General features: G+C 36.4%; 4 protein-coding genes across 4 annotated transcripts; 1 reads left to right on the top strand and 3 right to left on the bottom strand.

Moving 5' to 3' along the window:
- Positions 1 to 409: 409 nt before the first annotated feature.
- On the top strand, positions 410 to 1,768 carry LOC108854495 (uncharacterized). Its single transcript, XM_018628072.2, has one exon. The coding sequence runs from the start codon at positions 605 to 607 to the stop codon at positions 1,607 to 1,609; it is 1,005 nt and encodes a 334-aa protein (XP_018483574.1). The 5' UTR covers positions 410 to 604; the 3' UTR covers positions 1,610 to 1,768.
- Positions 1,769 to 15,253: 13,485 nt separating this feature from the next.
- Positions 15,254 to 16,251, bottom strand: LOC108863428 (protein CYSTEINE-RICH TRANSMEMBRANE MODULE 3). Its single transcript, XM_018637853.2, has 3 exons — positions 15,769 to 16,251; positions 15,542 to 15,680; positions 15,254 to 15,441 (listed from the first exon to the last, which is right to left on the bottom strand). The coding sequence occupies exons 1-3, from the start codon at positions 15,794 to 15,796 to the stop codon at positions 15,396 to 15,398; spliced, it is 213 nt and encodes a 70-aa protein (XP_018493355.1). The 5' UTR covers positions 15,797 to 16,251; the 3' UTR covers positions 15,254 to 15,395.
- A 129-nt stretch (positions 16,252 to 16,380) lies between these two features.
- LOC108863418 (elongation factor 2) lies at positions 16,381 to 20,004 on the bottom strand. The gene is made up of 4 exons (XM_018637843.2): positions 19,885 to 20,004; positions 19,336 to 19,372; positions 19,161 to 19,248; positions 16,381 to 19,059 (listed from the first exon to the last, which is right to left on the bottom strand). Exons 2-4 carry the CDS (start codon positions 19,336 to 19,338, stop codon positions 16,619 to 16,621), a joined length of 2,532 nt encoding a protein of 843 aa, XP_018493345.1. The 5' UTR covers positions 19,339 to 19,372; positions 19,885 to 20,004; the 3' UTR covers positions 16,381 to 16,618.
- A 386-nt stretch (positions 20,005 to 20,390) lies between these two features.
- On the bottom strand, positions 20,391 to 21,317 carry LOC108849997 (uncharacterized). Its single transcript, XM_018623592.1, has one exon. It carries the CDS (start codon positions 21,315 to 21,317, stop codon positions 20,391 to 20,393), a length of 927 nt encoding a protein of 308 aa, XP_018479094.1.
- Positions 21,318 to 27,627: the final 6,310 nt, after the last annotated feature.

The following is a 27,627-nucleotide window of genomic DNA, read 5'->3' on the forward strand; positions in this document are numbered from 1 at the left end:
TTTTAGATTCTAAATATCCAAATCCGATATTAATCCAAAAATTATAAGTGTTTTATAAGTATTTTAATTATAGATCCAAACCAACTTGGACCCGAAAATAACAAATTCGAATCTAGACTGAAAATTTAGAAATACCTATGTGATTCAAATGTTTAGGACCCAAAAGACCCGGACAAGAAAAAACGATCCGAACTCCAAACGCTGAGGCCTATGAGCATATAAGAAAATAATAATTTTGACAAAAAAATGAGAGAAATAAATAAAAATCACAATTTCTCTCTCAGTAACATAAAAGCAAGAAACTTATCAAATATTATTATAATCGTCTAAAAAATCTAACATAATTATTCAATAAAATAATAATAAGCACAAAAGTAAGAAGCATAATGAAGAAAATGAATTTGGGGTGGTTACGCAGTTGAAAGACGGCCCATTAAAAATGAAGTGGCCTGAATAGAACAAGTATCGGGTAAAAAAGCGTACGGGTGTAGCTGAGGATGAGCTGTATATAATGGCTCTGTATCAGTCACTCTCCAAACACTAACAGATTCGATTCTCCCTCAAAAGATTCTTCTTCCTAATCTGAATAGCAACAACCGGAGAGATGGCTTCCGCGTGTGTTAAAAACGCTGGTGTTACGTCGCCGGCGGGATACTCTTTGTACGGTCGAATTTCTCTGAGGCGAGAAGACAAGAGGCGCTCTTCATCCCACGACCAGGAGGAACAGTCCTCCGACAACAAAGATCAAGATCCAGCGGTGGATTTTGAGTTCTGTCCCGAAGATCCGGTCACAATGCTCTCCGCCGACGAGCTCTTCTCGGACGGAAAGCTCGTGCCTTTGAAGTTCTCTGGTCCTCCGGAGATGAGGAAGCCTCATCAGACTTCCACTGTCAAGACGACGACTGCGGCTGAGCTGAACCACTCGGCGGAGGTCCGGAGGAGGGTAGAGATGGAGATGTCAGAGCTCTTCTCCCCGAAAGCTCCTCGTTGTACGACCAGATGGCGAGAGCTTTTAGGCCTCAAGAAGGCTGCACAAGAATCTGCTAAAAAGACCACTTCTTCATCATCATCGTTCAAGCAGTTTCTTCACCGTGGATCTAAACCCTCCGCCGCCTCTTCATCGCCGGAGATGGCCTCTTCACGTCTCTCTCTATCATCGTCCTCTTCCTCCTCCGGCCACGAGATCGATGACCTTCCAAGACTCTCGCTTGACCTCGACAACAAGCCCACTCCAAATCCATTCGCTCCCTCACGCAACCCCAGGATCAGATTAGCCAACTCAATGCTGCGTCCCTCCGTCGACGGATCATCATCGGCAGCAGATAGTCCGAGGCTTAACGCATCTGGTAAAATCGTGTTCCATGGACTCGAAAGAAGCTCCAGCAGTCCCGGTTGCTTCACCGGCGGACCCAGACTCCAGCACCACCATGGAATCCCCAGATCCTACTCTGCTAACGTCAGAATCACTCCCGTCCTCAATGTTCCCGTTTCTTCCCTCAAATCAAGCATCTTCTTCGCTCACATGTTCTCTTCATCTTCCTCTCCGGGGAACAACAAGTTGCACTTTCGCAGCAACCGCAAATACCAGACCAATCGAACCAGACTTTAACCCAAATGCGATCTGACTAAGTAAACCGGTTAGGGGGAGGGGGCTGGGGGCTAATCTTTTGTTTTTTGTTTTTCGTGGGGTTTGTCGTGTAAACTGATGTTTTATTTGAGGGCAGAATATGTAAATACGGTTTAACTAAGTATCATCTTTCTCGGGTTATCGAATTTACTTCTGTCCCAACCTCATCAAACCAGTCGTTTGTTTTACTCGCAAATCCCCTGGTCTATATTTGAGAAGTGATTTGCCACATGTTTTCCCTACAATTGTTTTCACAAAAAAAATTATGACGTGGCTATTAAGATTGATGACATGTCATATAGTTAAATATGACATGGACAATTACATTTAATGCTGATAAATATATTTTTGGAAATCTTTTTAAAATATGGCAATAACTCATATATTACATTTAATATTGATTTATATTTTTGGTAAACTTTGTAGAATATGGTAATAACTCATAAATCATCACTAAAATAAATATATTCAAATATAACATTTTGAATTTCAAAATATTATATAATTTTACTTTTATAATTATAAAATTTTTATTATCTAAAATTTTCTAAATTTTCTGAATTTTTTTAAAATATAAATCGTAATATCATTAGTTTCTTTTAGATATCTACAAATTATATAAATATTATTTAGTTTAATTTTTGATAACTATACAATTTTATATGATTTTTAGTAATTTTGTACAAGTTGATTTAATACATTTAACCAAATGAAATAGATAATCTTTTACTTAAGATTATAACTTTATATATATACATATATATTCTTAAATATAATTTAAAAAATAAAAATATTTTCACTTAATTTTATGCTTAATTAATTATATTTATATTAATTATTGTTCAAAATAATAAAATATATAATATTAATAAATTACATTTTAAAATATAAAATTGAACTTTTAAAAAATTTATCACTACACATAGTGCAGGAAAACACCTAGATTAATAATTGTGACATGACTACTAAAATTGATGACATGTCTTATAGATTAATATGACATGGATAATTATATTTAATGTTAATTTATATTTTTGGTAAACTTTTTAAAATATGGTAATAACTCATATATTATATTTATTGTCGATTTATATTTTTGGACTTTTTTAAATATGGTAATAACTCATAAATCATCGTTAAAATAAATATATTCAATTATGGCTTTTCAAATTTCGAAATATCATTTAAATTAAAAATATTTCAAAAATATATACATATGTTTAGAAAATATAGAAATTAAATCATAAAATCAAATTAAATCGTAAAATCATTAGTTTCTTATATATATATATATATATATCTATAGATTTTATAAATAGTGTTTGATTTTAATTTTTGACAGTTATGAAATTTTACATATTTATTTAATATATTTAATTAAAATAAATAGATAGAAAAATCTACCTAAGATAATAATTTTAAATATATACATGCACATTCTTAAATATAATTCAAAATAAACAAAAAAATTTTATCTTAATTTTAATGTTCAGTTAAATCAAATTTATATTAAAATATTGATAAAAGAAATTTATAATATTAATAAAAATAAAATATACTTTATATTTATCTATTAAAAAATATTTTAAAATTCTTTTACTGCACATGGTGCAGGAAAACACCTAGTAGTTATATCTCTCACACATCAATTAATTTATTACACGTTAAAAATATCAAACAGTAACCAAATACTAGTATACAAGTTAAGTTCGATGAATGTGCTTCCCATGTTTTTGACTGAATTAACCTAAAATTATTGGAATGGAAATATAAAGTGATTTGTAAGTACTGGTTAAGGGAGAAGTTCCTGTAGGTTTAATTATTAGAGTTTCTGAAAAGGCAGATGCTAAAATCACCTTTTTGTGTTTCCTCTGCCCCCCTTATAATGTGTTTGCATGTCACTCAACATCTTTATTGCAAATCCCTCTCATTCTTTCAACATTTTCAACTTGAATATGTATGTTGAAAAGGAATACGACAACATAATAATAATAACATGCTCAATTTCAAAGAAACAAGTACAATAGTTTAAGGAAAAAGAAAACACAAAAGGCAGCTTTTGATTTGGTTTTAAAGGAATAAAGTGGAGAGAAAGTACTTATTGGAAGTGCATGTGTAGTTAGTAGAGTATAGAGCATAGACTGATAAGTTGGTCGGCGGACCAAATCGAGAGAATCAATCACCATTACTCTTTAATCACCTTTTGCAATGTTCAGAAAAGTGACAGCGTAGCTAATCATAATATTTAAAGGATGCTAAGCATTTAGGGATTGATTACTCACACTATTATTTTCTTAGTAGGATGATGGTTATTTGAACTATATATTTCTGATTAGTCCCATAAGTTCGTTTATTTTATTAACAAACTAATTGATGGTGCAGACCCAACTAAATGGCAAAATCTTTATCTTTGTCAACAAGGCAACAACCTATTGTACAAGAAAAATGAAATTTAGCTGATGCTCCAGTAATAACATATACTTCTTGAATCTGTTGTCTAGATAAATGTTTAATATAATACTATGTTTTGGAGTTTTGAAGACACTGAAGAGGCAATTAACGTATAGTATTATATAAAATTAACCAAGGGACAGATCTGGGATTACTGTAGAGGGTCAAAGCGTGTAGAGAGCTGTCATTCTAACTCAGTAGCTAGCTGCAGACTGCAGACTGTAAGTAAACCAAGTTCGTTCCGTCGAATAATTGATATTATAAAGCACAGTTACATTCTGAGAAAATACTATTTAACAGAACTTTGTGAGTGTAGTAGAGGTATCATATCAAGCACGAGCAGCCACTTCACTAAGTCATTCTTTAAGCGAGAAGTAGCCATTATTAGGTCAATAATAGGATCTACTAATACTGTTATCACTTTATAAACGACAAAAAAAAACTAAGCCTACAAATTTATTGTGTGCTTGAAATAAACAAACCATCTAAAGCAAATTGTCGGGTGGGTCTCCTTACTTTTTGAATGCCAAAAGAATCAAATCAATATAGATCTGAAGACTGAAATCAATGCCAAATTGTCTGAAACTAAATCCAAATTGAATCGCATTCAAATAGCTAGTCAAATACAGTGTCCTAAAATCAATAACATTTTGTGAAGCAGACATTATATAATGAATCATTTACAAACCGGAAAGGTAAATAAATAAATGTAAATGAAATGAATTAGAGAACGTGATGGTTCCCAGCGTTGTGCCCTCTGTAAAGATTCTCTACCTCCCAATTGATTCTCACTCTGACCTTTTTGCATCTGTCTTCTTTTCTCTCTCTTCCTAATATACAATGTGACGACAAATGGCTTATGTAGAAAAGGCCGACAAAGAAGAAAATATATAAAGATAATTAATCGTTTCCTTTTGAACAAAAAAAAAATTAATCGTTTCCTAAAGTATTCTAATCCATGGAACGGCGATTAAATTAGTATATCGACTTTGTAGCTAATTATAACAAACTCTTCTTCATCACCCTCTCACGCTGTGTTTTCTTATATCTTTCTGATTGCTATTTGCTCCACCTAACATCCATATACAACTCAGAAACCATATTTTCTGACTGTCTTTTGTAAATAAGCTTTTTTGTGTGATTGACCTATTTGGGTGCGGAACATAGAGACTAGTTGGAGAGAAGAAAGGACAAATTGATCTGGGCTCTTAGCTGTTTGGTACATACAACCAGGTGTAACGTTGAATGGTAATAATCGAATAGTAATAATAAAAGAGGTAAGAGAGAAGACAAACAAACAAACGGACAAAATTGAAAAAGTTTGTCTTCTAGGTGAATTTATAGTGTATAATAAGTGTTTATATGTATATTCTGGTGCAACAAGTTGCAATGATAGAGCCTATATTGGAAGTTTATTGACCGAGGTGTAAAAAACCCTGCAGGCCATTGTCTTGTCCTCTTCTTATCTTCCACTGTACATTTACCTGTACATTTACGTACTTTCTTGTTCTTGTTTCTCTCTCTCTCATTTATTATCCCTCTCTCTCCAACTCTTTTTTAATCTGGTACTAGGTAATAACCCGTGCCTTGCACGGGATGAGATTATTGATTTTGTTATCTTTTTAATAGGTTTGGGTATTCAGGTATATCCGGGTCGGTTCTTTCGAATATCGGGTTTTTCGAGTTTGAAAATTAAGTTATGTTCGGATATTACAACTGAGTATGTTCTTCCGGGTTCGGGTAGGTTCGATTTTGATGTTAAAAAATCTGAAAATAATCAAATAACTAAAGTATCTGAAACAGGTTTGCATAATAGTACCCAAATTAACCATATTACACAATTCGATTCGGATATTTCGTATCAAAACTATCCAAAGGAACCAAAAATAACTAAAACTCATTAGATTCGGTTTTTTGAGTATTTCTATCCAAACTATCATATTTTATCTAAAAATACACAAAATAATTAATATATTTATTTTTAATCATAATTTTTATTTTTAAAATAATTATACATATAAATATAAATAATATTTTTAAATATTTATTTACATTTTAGAAATCTTCAGATACTCATTCGGTTCTTGGTTCCGATCGGATTGAGTACTAGTTCTTCGGATACATCAGTTTAGGATCCATTTGGTTATTTATCCCGGATCTGATCGAGTTCATGATCCTAATTTTTGGTTGGTTCTTCAGTTTCAGATATTTATCCCAGCTTTACTTTTTAAGATAAAAAGACATTATGTCTGTTTAATCTGGATATTCGTTCGGTTTTACGTTATTTTTTCTAACCTACTAAAATATAAATAACATTCTAAATCCATATTTATTTTGTTTTGTTCAGTTGAAATGATCGAGGTTTTTCAATTTTCGGTGATAAACCTAAAACTATTATATTTGTTTGGTTTAATGTAATATGAATTTTTGACGGTTCTTATGACGAACCAATGGTTTTATTTTTTAATTTTTAAATGCTTGCAAAATCAAATAAAATCTAAATAATAATTTAAGAAAAAAGACATCCAATATTATTTGTATTGTCTGTACAAACAATGTTGGTGACATTTAAAGATTGTGTATTTTATATAAGATAATCTAATATTATTTGTGTTGTTTGAACTTTCATATATGTTAGACATAATATAAAACGTTGTATATTTATATTCATAGAAATTAGTTTTTGTTGAGTTTAATAATTCTTTAGTAAATTTGCCTAAAAATTCATAGGCAAATTTTGTATTACCTTATTCAATCGACTACATTCAATATCTTCTATATTCATTTTCAGTTTGAATATGATTTAGTAACTTATATAAACTTCTTACTCAAGCTAAAAAACATTCTAATTAATTAACTAAATATTTGTTTAATATTATTAACATACATTTCAAAAAGACAACTATAAATATATGTCAAATTGGTTTAGACTAAATCAATTTTGTATTTTGGTTTAGACTAAATCATTTTTGACTTTGTTATATGGTTTGGATTATATAGATATATAGTCACTGAGTCAAAATTCACCCGTTCGACAAAAACATGCACCCCTTTTCTAATTTTTTTTAATAATATCTAAAAGATGATTTTCCAAAATGATTAAAAAGAAAAAAATAGGTAACATCCAGCCACCCATCAACTTTATAAGTTTTTTTTAACTTATAAAGAAAAAGTAAAATACATCCAAACAACCATGCATGTAAAGCTTAAGCAAAAAAAAAAAACCATGCATGCATACGCGGTCAACATGAATGCAACACTTGAAGGTTCGTTTTGCTATATGCTTGCAACCATGAACACATACGTTTTATTCTTTTTTCTTTATATATGTTTGCTAATTTGCATATGTGTACATATGTTTGGTTCATTTCTCTTTGCAACTTATTTCTTTTAATATCAACTTAGCCACATCGAAGAACCCACATCGCATGATCTAAACAAAATTTAGATTTTGATGGTGATGATGAAAAGGTAGATGGATGAAACAGGAAAGAAAAAGAAGGTGAGAGGCGGTCGTTGTCCAAGAAGAGCAAGAGAAAGCAGAGGTCGAAATCTGATTCTGCCAGTGACAGTGAAGCTTCTGTGTCTGAAACAGATAGTAGTGACGGCTCTGAATCATCTGGAGAGAGTAGCTCGGGATACAGTTCATCGTCTGAGTCGTAAGAGTAGGAGAAGGATATAATACCCTATGTCATATAGTTGTATTATCTCAAAATATATAATACCCTATGCTATATAGTTGCAATATTATGGCTAATACGAAAGGAAATAACAACGTAAATGCTAAATTACATTATGTTAAATAGATATTCTATAAATTCGAACATAGGATATTTTCTTCTTTTCTTACTTATTTGAAACTTGGTAAGCAAGATATGCCATATAGTTGCAATATTATTGCTAATAAGAAAGGAAATAAGAAAGTAAATGCAAAATTAGATTATATTAAATAGATATATTATAAGTTCGTACATTAGATATTTAACATTTTTTTCTGATTTGAGACTTGGTAAGCAAGACAAATATATTAGTTAACTTTAATCTTTAATAAATAATAAATGTTATCTTTAATAACTAAAAGAGTCGTAAATAAAATTAAACAAAACAATTTACATGCACAACGTCCTCTTAAACGGAAAACAAAACAATGTGTTTACTCCAGAGTTCAAAATTATTATCATGCAATGTTATCCTAAGCTAACGTGATGCGTCAAATTAATAACTACCGGAAAAGTTCAACTAAATTCACCCATGTCTCAATATCTTCCTTCTATAACGTTGTGAACGTCTATATAGCTTCCTTCTATAAGCTAATTAATTTCGTTACTTTTTAAGATATAAGACAGTAGATCTGTTTAGTCTGGATATTGGTTCGGTTTCAGGTTACTGTTTTTTCTGTTTTTAATCTCGTAAAATATAATTACAATTCTAAATCTATATTTATGTTGTTTTTTCGGTTGAAATGATTGAGATAATTTTTTTTTGGGATAAACTGAAAGCTATTATTATTATTTGATTTCATGTTATATGAATTGTAGACAGTTTTGATGTCGAACCAATGATTTCATTTTATAACTTTTAAATACATGGAAAATCAAAACAAATGTAGATAATAGTTGAAGAGAAATAACATCCAATATTATTTGTGTTGTTGAACGTTGGTGACATTTTAAGATGATGTATTATATATAAGACAATCTATTATTTGTGTTGTTCGAACATTCATATATGTTAGACATAATATAAAAATATATATTATACTGATAGATTAGTATTAAGAGTTTAATAATATAAATTTATTAACAGTAATATTATGTAATTAATTTATATTAGTAATTTATATTATACTAATTTTTTATCCCCTAAAGTTAATATAATTTATAAAGTTTAATATTGGATTCCTTAATGGATATTAAGAAAATACAAAGGGCATATAATTTAACCACAAATGAGCTTTTGTAGATTTCAAACTCAATATAATTTAATTAAAAATGGGCCGTGTATATTTATGAAAATATGTTTGATATGTGATATATATATATATATATATATATATGTTTAGTCAGAGTAATTAACAAAAAAAAACTCGTGAAGACACGAGGTTTTTGAGCTCGATAGAGAAGGAAAGTACATCCACAGCCAAACAAAACTTCAAAGAGACAAAAGACAAAGTAAGAAGAAGGAAATGACCCATGTGTTCTCACGTAGTTGAGCTCGTCCCTTTTCTGTTTGAGAGAACATTGAGCTTCATGTATTATGTATTTATTATATGTACCCAAATAGTTGAAAAATATATATTTGACATTTGTTTGTTTGAATCTTCTTTAACCATTAGCACCGACTTCATTTAACCAGTCGCGACGTGTGCCAAAGATGACTTTCCTAATATGAACACTACCGGAGTGAGAGACGAATATGACTATTATTTTGGAACCGTCAAAGACGTTCGTTGAAACATTTAAATCTTTTTCCAACTGTTTTTCTTTCCAAGACACAAACACATGACACTGAATACATTCATCTCTGCACTTGCACACAGTTCAAACACAAAAACTCAAAAACATGACCATACTTACAACTCGAGATGAATAAAACCCCCAAAAACCAGACGATGAAGCCACCGATCAAGAAACACAGACCAAATGGCACCATAAACGCTTTTCTTTTTCTTCTATGTCTCCTTAGGGAGGTCTCCTTCTGAAACAAAACTCTCAAAGATGTAAGCATATGCTTTTCAGTCAACACCAATCATGAAAACATATATATATATCTATATATATATTACCTCTTCGGGAAGCAACTGAACGGCATACAGCTCTTTTATCTCGTTGAAGCTTTCCATACCATCCAGTGATGCTAACCCGTGCAACCTCAGAGGAGTTTCATGCGAGAGCCACCACTCCGACACCACTGGAGTACGACTCTTTTATCTTGTTGAAGCTTTCCATACCATCCAGTGATGTTAACCTGTGCGATCTCAAAGGAGTTTCATGCGAGAGAGACCACTCTGACACTATTGGAGCATGACTCTTTTATATCGTTCAAGACTTTCCACATGAGTCGTGCGTGATCTTATCACCATCTACACGAATAAAATAAAACGTTAGGGCTCTGCTAAATGTTCGTCCGAAGTTTTCTTTATGCTAGGAATAAGATTATGGCTTTATCACATATAATATGACGAATTGCTTTAACAGTGTAAGTTTTCAAGAAAGGAAAGAAAGTTAGGCAATAAATGTTGCGTTTTTCTTTAAAACGCTCACAGACTGACACGTGGAATGGAGCCTTCTCATGCATTCTGGTGAAAACCGTTTAAGGAAAACCTTAAAAATGCTTCTCCTTTAATATATAGGGGATAAGATTTTCAACACCGATTTTCCACTTTTTTTTTTCATCTCATGGATTAATATTCAACTTCAACACAAAAACACCAAGGCAATACACCAAGCCAGCAAGGAAAAGATCCATTCCGGAGCCAACAGCCAACGTAGTAAAGCATTACTACCTGGAGACAAAGATAAAGTTCTAGAAAACAAGTAACAATACATAAACTTGGAAGGAACAAGATCACTAAGAACTTAGGTACTGAAACAATTATCCATAAAGCGAAGTAAAGCGAAAGGGCAGGCGGGATGAATGAGAAAGCATTGAAGATCAAATTTAATTGGGGTGATAGAACAGGTCCAAGAGATGATCCACCACTGGATCACGAGCAAACATCACTCAAACACAAACTTCACCTTAGGAAGTCAAGAAAAAACTGATCTCCACCCGAGCAGCTGATAAAGAAGACGGTTGACAATCAAACTACTCAGACCAAACGCAATTGAGTCATAGCTCCACAGTCCCTTACCAAAGAATCCGGAGAAACCCGTCGATTTAAAACCAAGGAACAGCACGATACCACAATATCACAGTTTCACCATGAATCATTCCAACCATTAACTCAAGGGTTGAGCACCACCTTACCGAAGACTCTTCGGAGTTGGCGCCACTGAGAACAGATAACGTAACCTTAGCGCGCAGCTGGGAGACCCAAACCGAAAACACTAAGAGCCACCAAACATCACTGCCTCAAGACCACCAAACACCATAAAGACACATAAATCTTGTTCAACAACCAAAGCTTAATCACTAAGTAAAGCTTATATGACCTTCGACAAGGACGGCCAGGGACTGAAGAACGGAATGACGAGAATGCTGACCCATCGCAAACCCACCTGAAAGTACCTCACCAAATTCGATGGAAGAAGTAGCTACCCACATCAAAACCGGTTAAGTACTGCGCCCCGCACCAGAAAACTGATTCGAAATTGAAAGAACATTTCAAGCATAGCGAAAAGGTAATACGAAAACCCAACCCATTCTCCGATAGACCCCAACCCATCAAAGCTTCAAGTCACAAAGCACCCAGACACATAATCTGAACACACTTACACACAAACAAACTTAATACCTGAGAATGGTTTCAAGAGGGAGAATCAAAGACTTGTTGGCCTTCGGATTTCAACAACACCAGAAGCTGCTGGATATGCTCACGACCATCGCACCAAAACTGACAAGCCCAAAATGCAAAGATTCTCTATCCAAGCACCACCAGAGAAGATTTGACATCAGAGACACGGGATCCCTCCGTAGCCCAGATTTAAAACCAAACTAAAATCGGTGACAAGTTACCGAAATCAAAGTAAGAGAGACCTAAAGGGAGGAGAGACAAGGCTGCTCCCGGTGGCGGTGAGAAGACCAACCACCAGAGTATGAGGGGAGGTACGGCGGCGGTTGAGTCGACTAGGGTTTGTTACTTTTTCTCTCGAGTCTTTTTTTTAGTGGCGATTCTGCATCCATTCCACTTTCAAACACTCTACTTTTTTTTCATTTTTAGAATTCCACATCGTATTATTATTATTATTATTATTATTTTATTTAATTTATTCAACACCCAATTAATTCTAAACTTTTACAATGGTTTGTTTAAAAAATTCAACACCCTATTCTACAACTTTTAATTCAAATTTTTGTTTTTCACAACATAATAATTACATATTAATATTTCGAATGTAATTAATTTAACTAAAATAATATAAATTCTAATAATATTTATTTTGAATTATTATACTTAACTTACTTTTTTGGAAGTTAAACAGAAAATTAGAAGAGTTTTGGATGTTAAAAGGATTGTTATCCATTTAGCAGAAAAGTTTAAAACATGAAAATAGTTAATTATAATGAAAACGAATTTTTTTATATCCAAATAAAATAAGAGTAGTCTTTTTATAGATAAAAATATAAAATTTTGATATTTTTTAAGTTTTTTATATATAAATGCGTTTGAATAATTGAATGAATAAAAAAATCAAAAGAAATCTGCAGAGCCAATAAGAACAAAATATTTAAATTTTATCTAGATTAAAAAAAAAGAATTGGGTTAATCCACGGTGTGTGCGTACACACACTCAACATTTCTTTCCAATCATGGGGCTACACGTGCCGGTATAGAGCCACAAATTGTTTTTTAACGGTTGAAATTCTCAATGCTTGTTGAATTCAGGTAGATAGACGCAACATTTTAGCTCCTTCGTTACAGGGTATTAAAAATTAAAACCCATTTTCAACATACCCATTATGGGTGGTCTAAAGATATTTTTTTTAGCAACGGACTAAAGATATCAATGTTTAATAATCCTTAGATACCAATTCACTCCATCCATAGACCATTATCTGCAACGACGAATGTGTTATTTTTCTTGGGATTCCAAAGATTTGTTTATTAACTTGAGGAATTTTCAAAAATACCACTTTCAAGTTACCATTAAACTTTTGTTTATTAAACTTTGCAATCACCAAAAAAAATTTATGCGCTTTGTCTTCAATGGTATAATATCGTCTCCAATAGTACGATATTTCAAGGGGAATTTTCAAAAATACCACTTTTAAGGTACCACTATTCATAATACCACCACTAAATACACATTTTCAAAAATACCTTATTTATTAAAAGGTTAAAGGTTCTTATATCTTTGTTTTTATATGCTTTTCAAAATTCTAATTATAAACTCTAAATCCTAAACCTCCAATTCTAAACCCTAAACCATAAATCCTCAACAATAAACCCTAAACCCTAAACTATATACCCTAAATTCAATACTCTAAACCTTAAACCCTAAAACCTCAATTATAAACCTTAAATCATCAATTATAAACCTTAAATCTTCAACTCTAAAACCTAAACTATATACCCTAAACCCTAAAACATCAAATCTAAACCCTAAATCTTAAACCTTCAAATCTAAACCCTTCATTGAAAGTGGTGGTAAAAATGGTTAGTGTAAACATGAAAAGTGGTACTATGAAAATGTTATTTTTGTTAATTTCTCATATTTCAATGGTATAATATCGTCTCCAATAGTACGATATCGCAAATCATATCATGATAAATCATTCATTATTTAAATAGAAAAGTAAATATTTTTAATGATATAAGTAGTTAACTCAAAATTGGTTAGATCTTTTAACATTACAGTATACAAATTGTTATATTTAATTTTAAACACTAATTCTAGTTTAAAATATAAAATTAAAGGAGACCTAGCCTTGAGTTGAGTCAGTGTCTCAGACTCAGAGATTAGTTATGGTTTCGCTTTGTTAAGCAGGCGTTAATTTTGATTTTGTCTTACGATGAAGTTTTTTTTTTTTTGAAACACTTCTTAAGATGGAGTTTATAACATTTTTTCAGTTGGTGTAACTACTTAGAAAAAACTGAAAAACTATTCCATTACAAATAGAGAGATACAAGAGTCTGAATAGAATAGTTGTGTTACGTCTCATTGTGCGTTTGTGACGTACTGACGTGACTTTATATTATTTCTTGGTCTTTAGTTTGTTTGGCTTTTCATGGCGTCTTAGGCGTGTACAAAACACAAATGTCTTCTTTACCGTTCTGAGCAGAAAAATGGCTTTAGAACATCATTAGCTCTAAATTGCTTAAGTTGGAATGCTTAAAAAAATCCAAAATGATGCTTCTTCTTCTTCTACGGTGCAAGAAACATCAGTTTGAAATGCTTAACTAAGCATTTATGCTTCTTCTTCTTCTTTACTTTCCTCTTTTTTTATAAATTAAAATGGCTAAAAACTTCCTAAACATCTTGGGTTAATGATGTTCTTATTTCCGTTTTCGGATATTTATAAAGAAAAAATTGGAAACCAGGAATTGATTGGTTTAAAAACACTAGATAAAAAATTTCAAGCAAGGCTCATAAATAGTAGAGTAGCGACTCGTGAGTCCACTATAGGCCCACTAACAAAACTATTTTTTTACTACAAATAAACTGGATGGAAAAGGAGGAATGATTCCAATTCTTGAACCGCAGATCGGAGAGTAAGGTGGCTGGGGACAAGATTGCAATTTGCAATGACAAAGCTTGAGATTTGTCATATCGTGACCTATGCTAAGCTAAACCATTACTTAATGGCCTCTGCTGCGCACGCATCTCCATCGGCAGCAAAGTGAGGACCTTTCATGACCTCATGCGAAATATATAAACCACATAAGAATATTACATAAATATACTTAGGAGATGGAGTAATGCGCAAGAAATCTTCTTATGTTGCTGCTACTGTTGCGTTTGATTGTTAAAACAGTTGCTGCTTCCTGTTCTGGATTTAGGGTCAGGTAAATGAGAACAGGCCTGAGATAGCTCAAAGGCAGTGCAGAAACTGGTTTACGGTGAGAGAGCCTTGTTCCATCTGGTGATGGATATCTCGTCTGCCGTTTGCTATCTTGAGCTCTTGATATCATATTTTCACGCTCATTGGCTTTTGAATTGCACGCTCTGGAACTCTTCTTTTAGTCCGTTTGAGGACCATCATCCTTTTGATATGAAGAAGGAATATATAAACAAAAGCATTAGATAGATAGTTGATCTCAATGTGGAACAGCAAAAATTAGATAGCAGGGTACGTATACACAACATCGCTGCCAAGAAGCAATAGATTCAGCTTAGCTAGTTCCAGCAGGCCTAAAGTCAGAATAGTGTGGAAAAGGTTTACTGTTGTTGTCTGATACAAGTTTGGAGATGAAAGGAATCGATGTCTTTGAAAGGATATCAAATTTTCACTACAATATACGCTCATGTTGTATATTTCTCAAGCTGATTTAATTTTTAAACTAATCTCAAAAGCAAAAAAGAAATAAATGTATTAACACCAATCATATATATATATATGTTCAGAACAATGAAGAAATAGCAATCCACGAAAGAAATGATTTACAAAGAAAAATTGCAGAATTCAAAAGACAAAAGAGATCCTTAGCCTAGAGCTAGAAGACACAATCCAAAACGCAGCAGCAGCACATTGCAGCCAAACTGCAAAAAGGAAAAAAAATCAATGATGTCCAAGATAAAAAAAAATATACGATTAACTAAGTGATATGGTTTGGTGAAAAAAGATAAAAAGAAAGCTTACCATCCACGTAAAAATCCACCACTGCCTTTGTTCTGCGTCTGATACTGCACAGTTTGAGGAGAGTCACTCACCATCACCGGATAACCCATCGGTGGCGGCGCCGTCACGTACGGTTTCTCTCCCAATGTCTGCTTCATTTCTGCATATTTTATAAGAAAAACAATTGATTGATTTAACATGTGTCAACAACCTTGGATGTTACACGTTGAAACAAATTTTGAACTTACCGTTTTGCTGATAATACTGCTGAGCCATTTTAGATATGTATTGAGTTTGGAGAGCTTAAGATGAACACGATTCTTGGAAACTTGAAGCTATAGATATTTTTTAAATCTTCAAAGTCTCTAATATATTTATACACATCTCTTTTGGTGTTACATTTTGCTTCTCGTTTAAGATTAACTAGAAGGTAGGTTGGCTCTCTTCTTCGAAGCTTCCCATTTCGCACCGACCAACGACGATGGAAACGCGTTTCAGCCATACTTTGACATTTGGTCGTCTTCGAAGTTTCCAGGTCAACAGACGATTTCTCGCCGGAATTTCTTGATAATAAAAGTTATTGGCTTCTACGCCGACAAGTCGACGATTGGTGATTATGTTTAATAACCCTATCTGAAAAGAGGATGCTTTTTTGACCATAAGCGTGTTCATCATACAATTTCAAGATTATACGATGACATTTGCACAACATTAAACAATCTAAGTTTCTGCCATCAATGTTTTTAATTGGGTTTAACTACAGCACCGCAATCAAGATCTCTAACAACCTAACAAATTTCTCTACACCTGCAAAGTATCAACCTAATGACTAACCTTCGAGACTAACATCTGATGCAACGTTATAATGAAAACAGGATAGATAAATAAGAGAGTGCAAAGAGTAAAATATCTGCGAACACATAGACAAACCAGTTCTCAACTAAAAAGTAAAAACATTCAAAAGGGGATGATGGCAAGAGATAAAGTCACAGTCAATCCCATCATAACACAAAAAAAACAGTAAACAAAAATAAGGTAGCGATAGAGAAAAAGGTGACCATAGTGAGATAAAGAGAGCTCGTCTTGTTGGCTGCTTGCTTACAGCTTGTCTTCGAAATCAGACAAGGGAGTCATCTGTTCCTTCATACCCTTCCTCTTCCTGATGTCAGCCACCAGCGTTGAAGCCTGCGATCCTGCCTCCAGAGGGTCAGACGACATCATCTCCCAATGATCAAACACACACTGCGGGAATGCCTGCCCTGAGGTTGCTGCCCTAAGCTGACTCGAGAATCCAAATGACTCAACGACTGGCAAGTAAGCCTTGATGTTGTACAATGGTGTTCCTGGCCTCTGCATCTCCTCAAACACGTGTCCACGCTTCTGATTCAGCACACTGTAGATTCCACCAAGTGCTCCTTCTGGTGCTTGGATTTCTACCATATACACCGGCTCCAACAGTCTGGGCTTGGCAGTGAGCTGCGAGGCATAGATAACCCTCCTAGCTGTAGGGATAACTTGACCACCACCTCTGTGAATTGCATCAGAATGGAGCACCACATCACACACCTCAAAGCAGATACCTCTCATGTTCTCGTCACATAGAGGACCTTCCTTGGAAGCCCACTGGAACCCAGCAACAACTGAATCCTTGATTTCATTTAGGTACTGAACTCCCTTACACATGTCGACAACCATGTTGGGCCCTGTGGTTTCAGGTCCAAACGCCCAGATCTTCTTTGCTAGATCCTTGTCCCACCCAAACTCCTCTGCCAAGATCTTGGATCGGATCTTGGGGTCATCTCTTGGACCGATACGGCCATCATCGATTGCCTCTGCAAGACCGTCCTCCAAGGGTCTGGCCTCCATGTAGAGACGGTTATGCTTGTTGGGGGATTTGCTCATCACGGTACGGACAGATCGCTCCAAAACAGTCTCACGGAATGAGACAACAGGGTCTGACTTGACAATCTCAGCACCACCCATGAAATCATCCTGAAGATCCTTGAGACAAATCTCAAGATGAAGTTCTCCAGCACCAGCAACAATGTGCTCACCCGACTCCTCCATTGTGCACACAACCATAGGGTCGGACTTGGCTAGCCTCTTAAGTCCCTCAACAAGCTTGGGAAGATCAGAAGCGACCTTGCACTGAACAGCAACACGGACAACAGGGGACACAGAAAACTTCATGGCACGAATTGGGTGAGCATCAACTTCTTTCTCATTTGTCAGCGTAGCATTCTTGGTGATGAACTGATCAAGACCAACCATAGCGACAGTGTTACCACAGGGAACATCCTCAACAGTCTCTTGCCTCTTACCCATCCAGATGACAGTCCTCTGGACACTCTTGACGTAAAGGTCTTTCTTCTCACCAGGAACGAAGTTGGGACCCATGATCCTGACTTTCATACCAGTGGACACCTTCCCAGCGAAGACACGACCGAAAGCAAAGAATCTACCCTTGTCCGAGGCTGGAATCATCTTAGAAACGTAGAGCATGAGAGGCCCATTTGGATCACAGTTCCTGATGGCAGTGGCATACTGATCATCGAGGGGACCTTCATACAAGTTCTCAACACGGTACCTCTGGGCAGTGTGGGGAGACGGAAGGTGAAAGATCATCATCTCAAGAAGTGCAGTACTTGCAGGGAGCCAGGTTTGCATAACACGCTTCATCAAAGGTTTGCCCATGAGCTCCTTCTCATCAGACTTCATCTGGACACCAAGCTTCTGCAACATGGGCCACAGCTTGTCCTTCTGGTCATTCATGCACGTAGCAATGATTTGCTTGATGGGTTCATAACAGAACTGGACAAACCCACGCTTGCAGGTGGCAGAGCCAGTGTTTTTGCTGCTCCATTTTCTGGTGGCGGGGTCAAAGAAATTCTCACCCCACAGCCTCTCCATCATTTTAGTTTCATCAACACCGAACTTGGAAGCGTACATCTTGGCAAAGTTGGTCAGAGTGAAAGCCCATCCGTGGAGACCAGCAGAGAAGGCAACGGTACCTTTCTCGGGGTAGACCTGAACATCCCCAAGGAGAGGATCCTCGTAAGTGGCCATGATGACATTAGCATTCTCAATAACCCTCTGGAAAGTCTGGTAAGCCTCCTCACCGTCAACCTGAAGCTCAAGGAAACACCTGTCCATCTTGTTGACAGTCAGGACGGGCCTAATCCTCTCACCAAGGGCTTGACGGAGGACAGTCTCGGTCTGAACACAGACACCTTCGATGCAGTCAACGACGACAAGAGCACCATCGGTAATACGGAGAGCAGCAGTGACCTCAGATGAAAAGTCAACGTGGCCAGGGGAGTCGATGAGATTGATAAGGTACTCATTTCCGTCTCTAGCACCAGTGAAACTCTTCAAGGAAGCATCGGTCATCTCATAGTAGAGAGAGATACCAGTGGACTTGATAGTGATACCACGTTCAGCCTCATCAGCACGGGTATCAGTCATACGCACATCACCAGCAACCTCTTGGGCAATGATACCAGCAGCAGCGACCAGGGAGTCAGTAAGGGTGGATTTACCTGTTGATAGAGTTATGTTAGGAGTAGCATAAGAGAAAAAAGAGTGAGTAGTAAGTAATTAAGAAGAAAGAGAGAGAGAAGAGGAAGAAGAGAGTAAGTACCGTGGTCGACATGGGCAATAACGGACATATTACGGATGTTGTGTTTGTAGTCCATAATCCTACGAAGCTCATCAGCTGTGAACTTCACCTACAAGTTGATAAAAAAAAGATTGTATTTAGCTAAGAATCAACAAGGCAAATAAGTAAGACGTAAAGATATAACACAATGGCTTACCATTTTGATTAACTTTTATTTGTCACCTACGAAAGCTCTGCAATAACAGAAATACGAATTAGTCAACTGAAATGAAGTGATTAAACATACTTTAATTCAAAAATAGATCGTAATCATCCGAACTTGAGCCATATAATGAAAATTTGTGTTCAATCCTAGACAATATCATATTTGTATCAAAAAAGTCTTACGCATATAGACGAATGGAGTAGTGGAGAATATTTTTTAAACAAGACAAAAAAAAATAATGCGATCTAAACAAGTATAATAGCAAGCATACTTTAGATAAAGGTCAAAGACGAAAACAAGCTCAAAATCAAACGGTGACTTTTTGATCTTATATGAGTTCCATCCTTAAAACGATTTCTACGATCAGATCTTACGGAACGAACAACAAAGAGGTCGATAGATTGGTATCATAATAATCAAAACAAAAGGTGAGAATTGGTCTTCTAAACATTAAAAAAAAAAAAAGCTAAAAACTAGGCAGATCCAATACAAAATAACAATCTACGAAAACAGTAGGAGCATCATAAGAGACTGACTAACCTTGTTGGAGGATGGGATGGGGACGAGAGGATGAGAGAGCTCTGAGAGAAAATAGGTGCAAGGAGGCGTTAGACCACTCGATGCCTGAATATATAGTCAGTAAACGAGATGCCTATGGTATATGCTTATTCTCTTCCCTAGGGTTTTCGCTCTTTTTTCGTTAGCCTTATTGGCCCAATAGGTTTGTAGCCCAATAGCCTTCGGCACGATAGTTTAAATTTTTGTTTATTACAAGCAAAATAAAGCCCATTTTTTGCGTGGACGATGGTGTTTGTGTATCGATTTATATTAAGACGATTCAATTCTGCGAACACTTTACCAAGGTTTTTTTTTTTTTTTTTTTTTTTTTTTTTGGTAATCATGTCAAATTTCATACCATTTTCAAGAGTTTACACGTTGCATTAGCAACTTATTGAGCTTAACAAACAACACACACAACCCCAACAGAGCAAAAAAGAAAAAAAAGAGAAAAACAAAAGATTACAACAACGGTAAAGAAGGAGGAGTCAAGGAGGCCTTGTGCAGGCGAAGAAGACTTGCAGGAGAGAAGGCTGGAGACTCTGCGACGGTTTGACGGAGAGCAACCGGTCTCTGATTTGACGATCCACAGCTGCTCGGACAGTTTGAGCAGGAAGGGACTGACCTGTAAAGATTCTCGAGTTCCTCTCTTTCCATATAAGATAAATGGAAGATTGGAACATGAGCTTTATGATGCATCGCTCTTGAGGCGAGGAAGATCTCGAGCAATTTATCCAAGCTGCAGCTGAATGAATGTCCGGTGGCGGGTTAGACCAGACTTTTCGTGCATAATAATTCCAGACAGATGCAGAGTACGAACACTCAAAGAACAGATGGTGATGAGTCTCTGGTGCTGCAGAACACAAAACACACTCCTCTGGCACAGTCATACCCCATCTCCTTAACCTGTCTCTTGTTGGTAGGCGGCGAAGCAACGCAAGCCAAGAGATGAAGGAGTTCCTAGGTATGTGCTCTTTAAACCAAATGACCTTGTGCCAAGGCTGGATCAGTGTTGAAACTCTTATACACTCCCAAGTAACTCTAGAAGAGAAAGAGGTTCCATACGATCCATTAGCTTGAATCCATAGGAATTGATCCTCACCTGCCTCTTGAGATGGAGGTTGCAGCGTGGTGAGAGTGATTTGCAGTGTTTCTGCTTGAGGCGATCTAGCCGATGGTAAGAACCAGTCCCCATTTAAAACTGCATCAGCAACCAATGAAGGAAGCCTCAGCCGAAGCTGTCTAGGTCCCGTGTGTCCCACAAAATCTATTAGTGGACCCAGGTCACTCCAGGAATCAAACCAGAACATTGCATTAAGGCCATTTCCCACTCTGCATTTCATAAAATCCACCAGCATGCTTTTTATTTCAATCATACTTCTCATTGCTTTAGACAACCTTGGTGAATCCTCCATTAACCAGAAGTGTTTCCTATGAAAGACATTAGATCTCAACCAAGTATTCCATAAAGAATCAGATTCGTAAAGAAATTCCAGACATGCTTCAGACGGAATACCAACTCAAAATCCTCCAGCAACCGAATTCCCAGACCACCTTCTTTCTTCGGCTTGCAGATGTCTTTCCAGGCAACTCTGGCACCTCGAGAGGAGCCTGATTTGTTTTTCCATAAGAATCCAGCACACAGCGAGTCTACTTTTTCATAGAAGCTTTTAGGTAGAACAAATACAACACTCCAGAAATTAACTTTTCCATAAATGACTGATGCGATCATCCTGATTTTCCCAGCGAACGATAGAAATTTGGTTGTCCATGAGTGCAGGGTTGCCGTGATCTGTTCAATGAAAGGCTGCAGAGTAGCATTTGTTATGCGTCCATGCTTGAGAGGAAGGCCAAGATATCTTGTTGGGAACACTCCTTGCTTGATTCCCACTATATCGGTTAAAACTGATCTTTCTATCTCTTGATATCCTCCAAAAAACAGTTCTGACTTTGCTGGATTCATGTCTAGTCCACTGTATGTCTTGAACTCAGACATGATCGTCATGATACCAGATAAAGAGTGTCGTGATCCATCTGAAAAGACTAAGAAGTCATCAGCAAACAGCAAATGGGATACTAACGGTTCAGAGCATCTTGGGTGGACTCTAAATCGCCCTTGTTCAATACCACGTTCAAGCATTCTTGAGAGAGCTTCCATAGCCATAATGAACAGGTAGGGAGATATAGAGTCTCCTTGCCTTAGTCCCTTTTTGCTTCCGAAAAAACCCGCCAACTCTCCATTTACAGCAACTGAGAAACGAGGAGTGGATATGCATTCACGGATCCAAGTTCTGAAAAGCGGAGGAAATCCCTGAACTTCCAGAATCAGACAAATAAACTCCCATGAGACGATATCAAATGCTTTCCTGATATCAATCTTTAGCATTGAACTTCTTGAGCAAGATGCTTTTTCATAATCCATGATTAGATCAGACGCCAACAACACATTTTCACCCAGATTTCGACCCTTTAGAAAAGCTGCCTGATTCCTGCTGATACATTGCTTTAAGATGGGTTTCATCCGCTTAGCAATGATCCTCGAGATAATTTTGTAAACTATATTGCAGCAGCTAATAGGCCTGAAATCAGTGAGGGCACAAGCTTCAGTAGACTTAGGAATGAGGACCAGAGTGGTGCTGTTCATATCCTTGAGAAGACGTCCATTCCGAAAAAATTCCTTCACTGCTTCCATAACATCTCTTCCAACAATACTCCATGTTGCTCTCAAGAATTCGACATTGTATCCATCTGGCCCAGAACATTTATCTTTAGGCATAGAGAAAACTGTTCTCGTTATCTCCTCATCCTGAACCGGCCTTTGGAGATCTTCCATCTGACTTGGAGAGCAGCGAAATGGCAGTAGATCTTGAATAACCGAAGCAGGACAAACAGGGGGATCTTCAGAGGCTCCCAATATACCCGAGTAATAGTTTGCCGCATGAACCTTAATATTATCCATTCCCGTTATCAGAGTTCCGTCCTGAGCGTAGAGGAAATGAATGTGATTTTGTGCTGCTCGCTGATCCACTGTCTTGTGGTAGAAAGCCGTGCTTTTATCACCAAGATCGTACCACTGAACTCTGGATCTCTGGTGGAAAAACTTCTGCTCTGCCCTCGCAAGAATATGCCATTCCGATCTAGCAGCGTGCTCCAAAGCCGCAGTTTCACTATCTGGTTCAGTTAACAGACGCCTTTGATAATCAGTGACTACCTCCTGCTGTTCCTTTACTCGCTGAGAAATCCCACTATAGTGATCTTTATTTATTCTTCTCAAGTCTTGCTTCAATGTTTTCAGAGATCTCACTAGCTTGTACTGATAAGTACCAGTAATTGATTCTGGATTCCAAGCTGTCCTTACTGTTTCCATGAAGAGAGGGTGATCTATGATGTGATTGAAGAATTTAAATGGCTTTGGAGCTCTCCTATGCTCAGTAGGAAGATGAAACAGACACGGGGTGTGATCAGATTGTTGTGGTTCTAGAAATTCTGCATATCCTTCTGGAAATCTCTGAGCCCAAGACTGATTCACAAAAGCATGATCAATCCTTTTAGATATTGGATTTGCATCTTGATTGTTCCACCAAGAGAAAGTGAGCCCTTTTGATTGAGCTTCAAATAGTTCAGCCTCCTGTAGTGTCAGATTCATGTCCTCAATGTCTGATGTATCAACGTCGGAAACCCAATATTGAGAGTGCTGGCTTGTCCTTACGATTTGGTTGAAATCGCCCAAAACTGCCCAAGGATGGGATGATACAGGCGTGCACGCATTAAGGCTTTCCAGCTCCTGCCATAACGCTCTCTTTTCCTCCACTTCATTAAATCCGTAAACAAAAGTTACTGTAATACTGATGCCCTCCAAAGGAAAAAAAAAACCCACAAGTTACTGCCTCAGCAGAAGATTGATATATTGTGGTTATAACATTGGGACTCCAAACAACCACAATCCTAGCTGTTTGATGATGATCCCAATTCGCAAAAACCTTCCAACCGCGAGGGAGAGCACTACTAATCCGCCTTGAATTTGAGGGTTGTATGTGTGTTTCTAAATAAGCTCCAAAAAGAGGTCTGTGGTTAGCTATCCACTCTTTGACCATAGTGTGGCGTCCTTCGTTGTTAAGTCCTCTAACATTCCACGCAAAAAACATATTTAAATGTTGGATTAGTGACGTGTGACCTTGCGGCCACTCTTCCGGTTGTTAACCAAGAAGAAAGGAGAAGTATCCTGGTCATCCAGGTGCCCTGAAGCTCCTGCATCTTTTGTCTCACAAGTGTGCATTACTGTAACTGAAGAGGCACAGCATGCTCGGTCTAGAGAGATAACCTGAGAACTAGCGATAACAGCCGGATCCTTCCCTGACTGAATAGCATCCCTTGAAGGCGTATTTTGATCCTCTGAAGTAGACAGTGTGCAGCCCTTAGCATCCGGATTCGGCTCGGGGGAACTCGCATTGGCTTCCTCCCGTTCACCGTCTGATACAACATCCTCCACTTTCTGGTCTGAGTCAATAGCAACATCAGTCTGAGGTGAGTCTATTTCCTGCACATTGACTGTAGGAGACTCTTCATAGCTTTTCTCAGCTTGAGTTCCACCAGTAATCTGGTCCTCTGGAGGAGGTGGGTGCTTTCGCACATAGATAGGAGATCTTCCTTGTCTCGTCCTCCCTTTTGCTCTTCTGTCTCTGCTTTTAGGCCTTCTTTTTGTGTTAACATGGCGGGGATTATCTGTCGGCTGCAGAGAGCAGCTTCTGGATTCATGACCAAATTTGCCACAATGATCACATTTGCTCGGAAGCCATGGGTAAGAAACAGTAATGTCAACTTCCCTTCCATTAGAAAAACCTGAAACAATTCTCTTAGGTAATTGTGATAGCAAGTCGACACAAACCCATAATTTTGCAACCTCAAAGTTTTCTTTGCGTTCAGTTTCGGGTGCAAGGGAGACAGGTTTTCCAACCGCTGTGGCGAGTCGACTGAGACTCTCACTGTTGAAAAGGAGATATGGAACTCCTCTTAGCTCCACTGGTACCACTGCTGAAGTCATTTTAGGTTCCTCAGGCGAAAATTCAGGAGCCCAAGGTGATACAAACATTGTGCATCCCGCTATTATCCACATGCTCCTAGCCAGGACAACAGCTCGAGTCCTTGGATTTGTAACCCTCAAAAGAAAGGTCAGTGGACCTAATCGATGAACAAATATTCTCGGACCGGAACGACTCCATATAGCATTAACAATGCCTATGATTCTGCCCATATCTGGGGCTTCCCCGTGAAATCTTGCGAATAGAAAATCACGAAACTCTTCCTTTGCAACCTCCAAGTTCTCATCTGGAATAAGGACGAACGGGTCCCCAGAGATGTGCAAGGTAGGAGTACCGATTTCCTTTAGCAAAGACGAGTCATTGATGACCTCAGAGTATTTCCGAACTCCCGGAACCGGAAGGTTGGACTCAGCTATAGGTTCCAGAGCTGGATTACCGGAGACAGCAAGAGCTATTTCAGCCGGAGGCGATATGGGCAGGCCCGTCGGTGCTTCAAGGGAAGCAGAGCCAATTGAAGTCTTAACCAAGGAAGATTTTCCTGATGCTGATTCTCCTACGGAAGGAGCTAGAATTTCCCCATCTGATGAGGATGCAGCAGCTTGCGCTGCCCCTGAAGTCACAGGAACCAAAGACGAAGCTGAGGTTGAACCACGAGCCGAGACCGGAACTCGCGAAGAAGACGACGCGAGAACACGAGAGAACTTTGAGGAAAGGGGAAGAGATGAGAGGATGCGTTTTTTCCTCCTACCCATCTTAGAGATTTCTCAACGGTGGTGTGAGGCCACACCGTTGGTCGGCGGCGCACCAAACCTTAATTCCCCTTCGAGATCGCCTTTTTTGTGGTGGAGAGAGAAAGCCTGAAAGGACCAAAACGAAAATGATTGATTATCTCATATCCTTTACCAAGGTTTTGCAAGTTTTCTTGACTCAAATCGTCTTATGTTTTGCTTACTCTGATTTAAAGGAGAATTATTTACTCTAGTTAAAACGTAAAGCTGAGACGTTTGCTTGTAATATATTGGACCAAAAAAAATGTTTGCTTTTTAAAAAGACACTAGATGAGATCCGCGCCTTGCGCGGTGCGAGAGTTTGATTTTAATTTTATTATGTACTTAATATTTTATATATATTTTACATCAGTTTATTGATATAAACATGTTTAATATGTTGCGTTATATATTTAAACACGATAAATCAAAGTAGTAAATCGTAGTTTGCATGGTGTCTTTTTTTCTTGTATATTTGTAATATAGTTCGAGTTATAATAAAATTGAAAAAATATATAATAAATAGAATTGAAAAAATGCATAGAGACAGCAATATCAAATGCTTACAAATAAACTTTTATATAGTTATTGGGAAACCCCTTTGAATATATATTTTAGTGGATTATATTTTTGAATGTCATATCTTAGGGGATGTACATGTTAAACAAAAGCTAAAGATAAGTCAACCTCATTATTTCATATGTTTCTAACACCAAAACATACATTTTCTTTTTCCGGAACATCGTTAAGTTTGTGTGAAAGGGGATTAGAGTTAGAAAATTATAATTTGTTCAATTCTATCAAAAATATTGGTGATTATAAGTGTGATTAGTAGTGGTTGTGGGTGCTCTCCACAGCCCTATTTATTTTTAAAGCACCAAAATCAGAGCAATCAAATTTTAATTTATTTTTTTAAACCACAACTCTTGAAATAACCTACAGCTGTAGAAGTGCTCTGCAGAGCCAAATATCCAAATCGATTTTTATTTCTTTCCATAAAATTCTACAACATTAAAATCTAAAGCTATAGAAAACGTCTACAGATTTTTTTTCTACAACAATAATTTTGAAGCTACAACCATTACCAATCGGAACCTATGTCCCAATAGTTTGTCAGATACATTTTCCTCATCTTAAATTTTGTTTCTTTTATTTATCTCATTAAATTTTATTTGTTTGAATGTTTTTCAAGAACTCAGCTCAATTTTACAATGTTGCAATATATGACTAACAACTACTTTGTATATATATCTTTTAAACGATTTGCTATACATACAACAACTATCAATCAAATAATCAATCATGTACGTTTTCGACTTAGTTTCAAAATAAAAGTTTCCAACCTCTAAGTTAATAAAAACCAAAGCATCTTCTAAATTGGGCAGACAATTAATTAAGTTGAATACCCAAGGGCCATTTACGTGAAAAGCCCATTAAAATATTAATAATAAAGTCCATTACAACTAATTGTTTCCGGTCACAAAATAATGTAAACCATAAAAAATTAAAGGCTTTTGTATTTTATTTCTTTCCCGGTGTGTCTTAGTTAAGTCTTCTTCTTTGATGTTCATCAGACCGGAATTTATATTATTGGAAGATCCATATTTGAAAACCAGACCAAAAGAAGATTTTATGTTTATCAAAACAGTTCACTCTATTCTAGGGGCCAATCAACCTACTCAAATAAAGGTTTGGTTTTCAAAATTTGGGTTTAGAAATTTTCATATTTAACGATTAAGGATTCGTTCGTTAATAAAATCATTTATTTATTTCTCATGAGGATATATTTTCCTTCTCTAATTGTATATCTTCCAGACACAGAATATTTCAATGGCTTCTTGAAAAAACTTAGTCTTTGTATTTGAGATTGGTAAACTATCAATCTGAACCTTTCAATTTTATGTTTATAAATTATTATC

Source organism: Raphanus sativus, chromosome 1, assembly GCF_000801105.2.
Source record: "Raphanus sativus cultivar WK10039 chromosome 1, ASM80110v3, whole genome shotgun sequence".
In the NCBI taxonomy this organism is placed as follows: domain Eukaryota; kingdom Viridiplantae; phylum Streptophyta; class Magnoliopsida; order Brassicales; family Brassicaceae; genus Raphanus; species Raphanus sativus.

What these genes read in the sequence shown, in the direction of transcription:
- LOC108863418 (XM_018637843.2), bottom strand. An exon ending in TATTGCCCATGTCGACCACG is followed by an intron (nt 19,060 to 19,160) that starts GTACTTACTCTC and finishes CTCTATCAACAG; the next exon opens with GTAAATCCACCCTTACTGAC.
- LOC108863428 (XM_018637853.2), bottom strand. Translation starts at nt 15,796, where the DNA reads ATGGCTCAGCAGTATTATCAGCAAAACG. An exon ending in GCAGTATTATCAGCAAAACG is followed by an intron (nt 15,681 to 15,768) that starts GTAAGTTCAAAA and finishes TAAAATATGCAG; the next exon opens with AAATGAAGCAGACATTGGGA. An exon ending in GGTGGATTTTTACGTGGATG is followed by an intron (nt 15,442 to 15,541) that starts GTAAGCTTTCTT and finishes TCCTTTTTGCAG; the next exon opens with TTTGGCTGCAATGTGCTGCT.
- LOC108849997 (XM_018623592.1), bottom strand. Translation starts at nt 21,317, where the DNA reads ATGGAGGATTCACCAAGGTTGTCTAAAGCAATGAGAAGTATGATTGAA.
- LOC108854495 (XM_018628072.2), top strand. Translation starts at nt 605, where the DNA reads ATGGCTTCCGCGTGTGTTAAAAACGCTGGTGTTACGTCGCCGGCGGGA.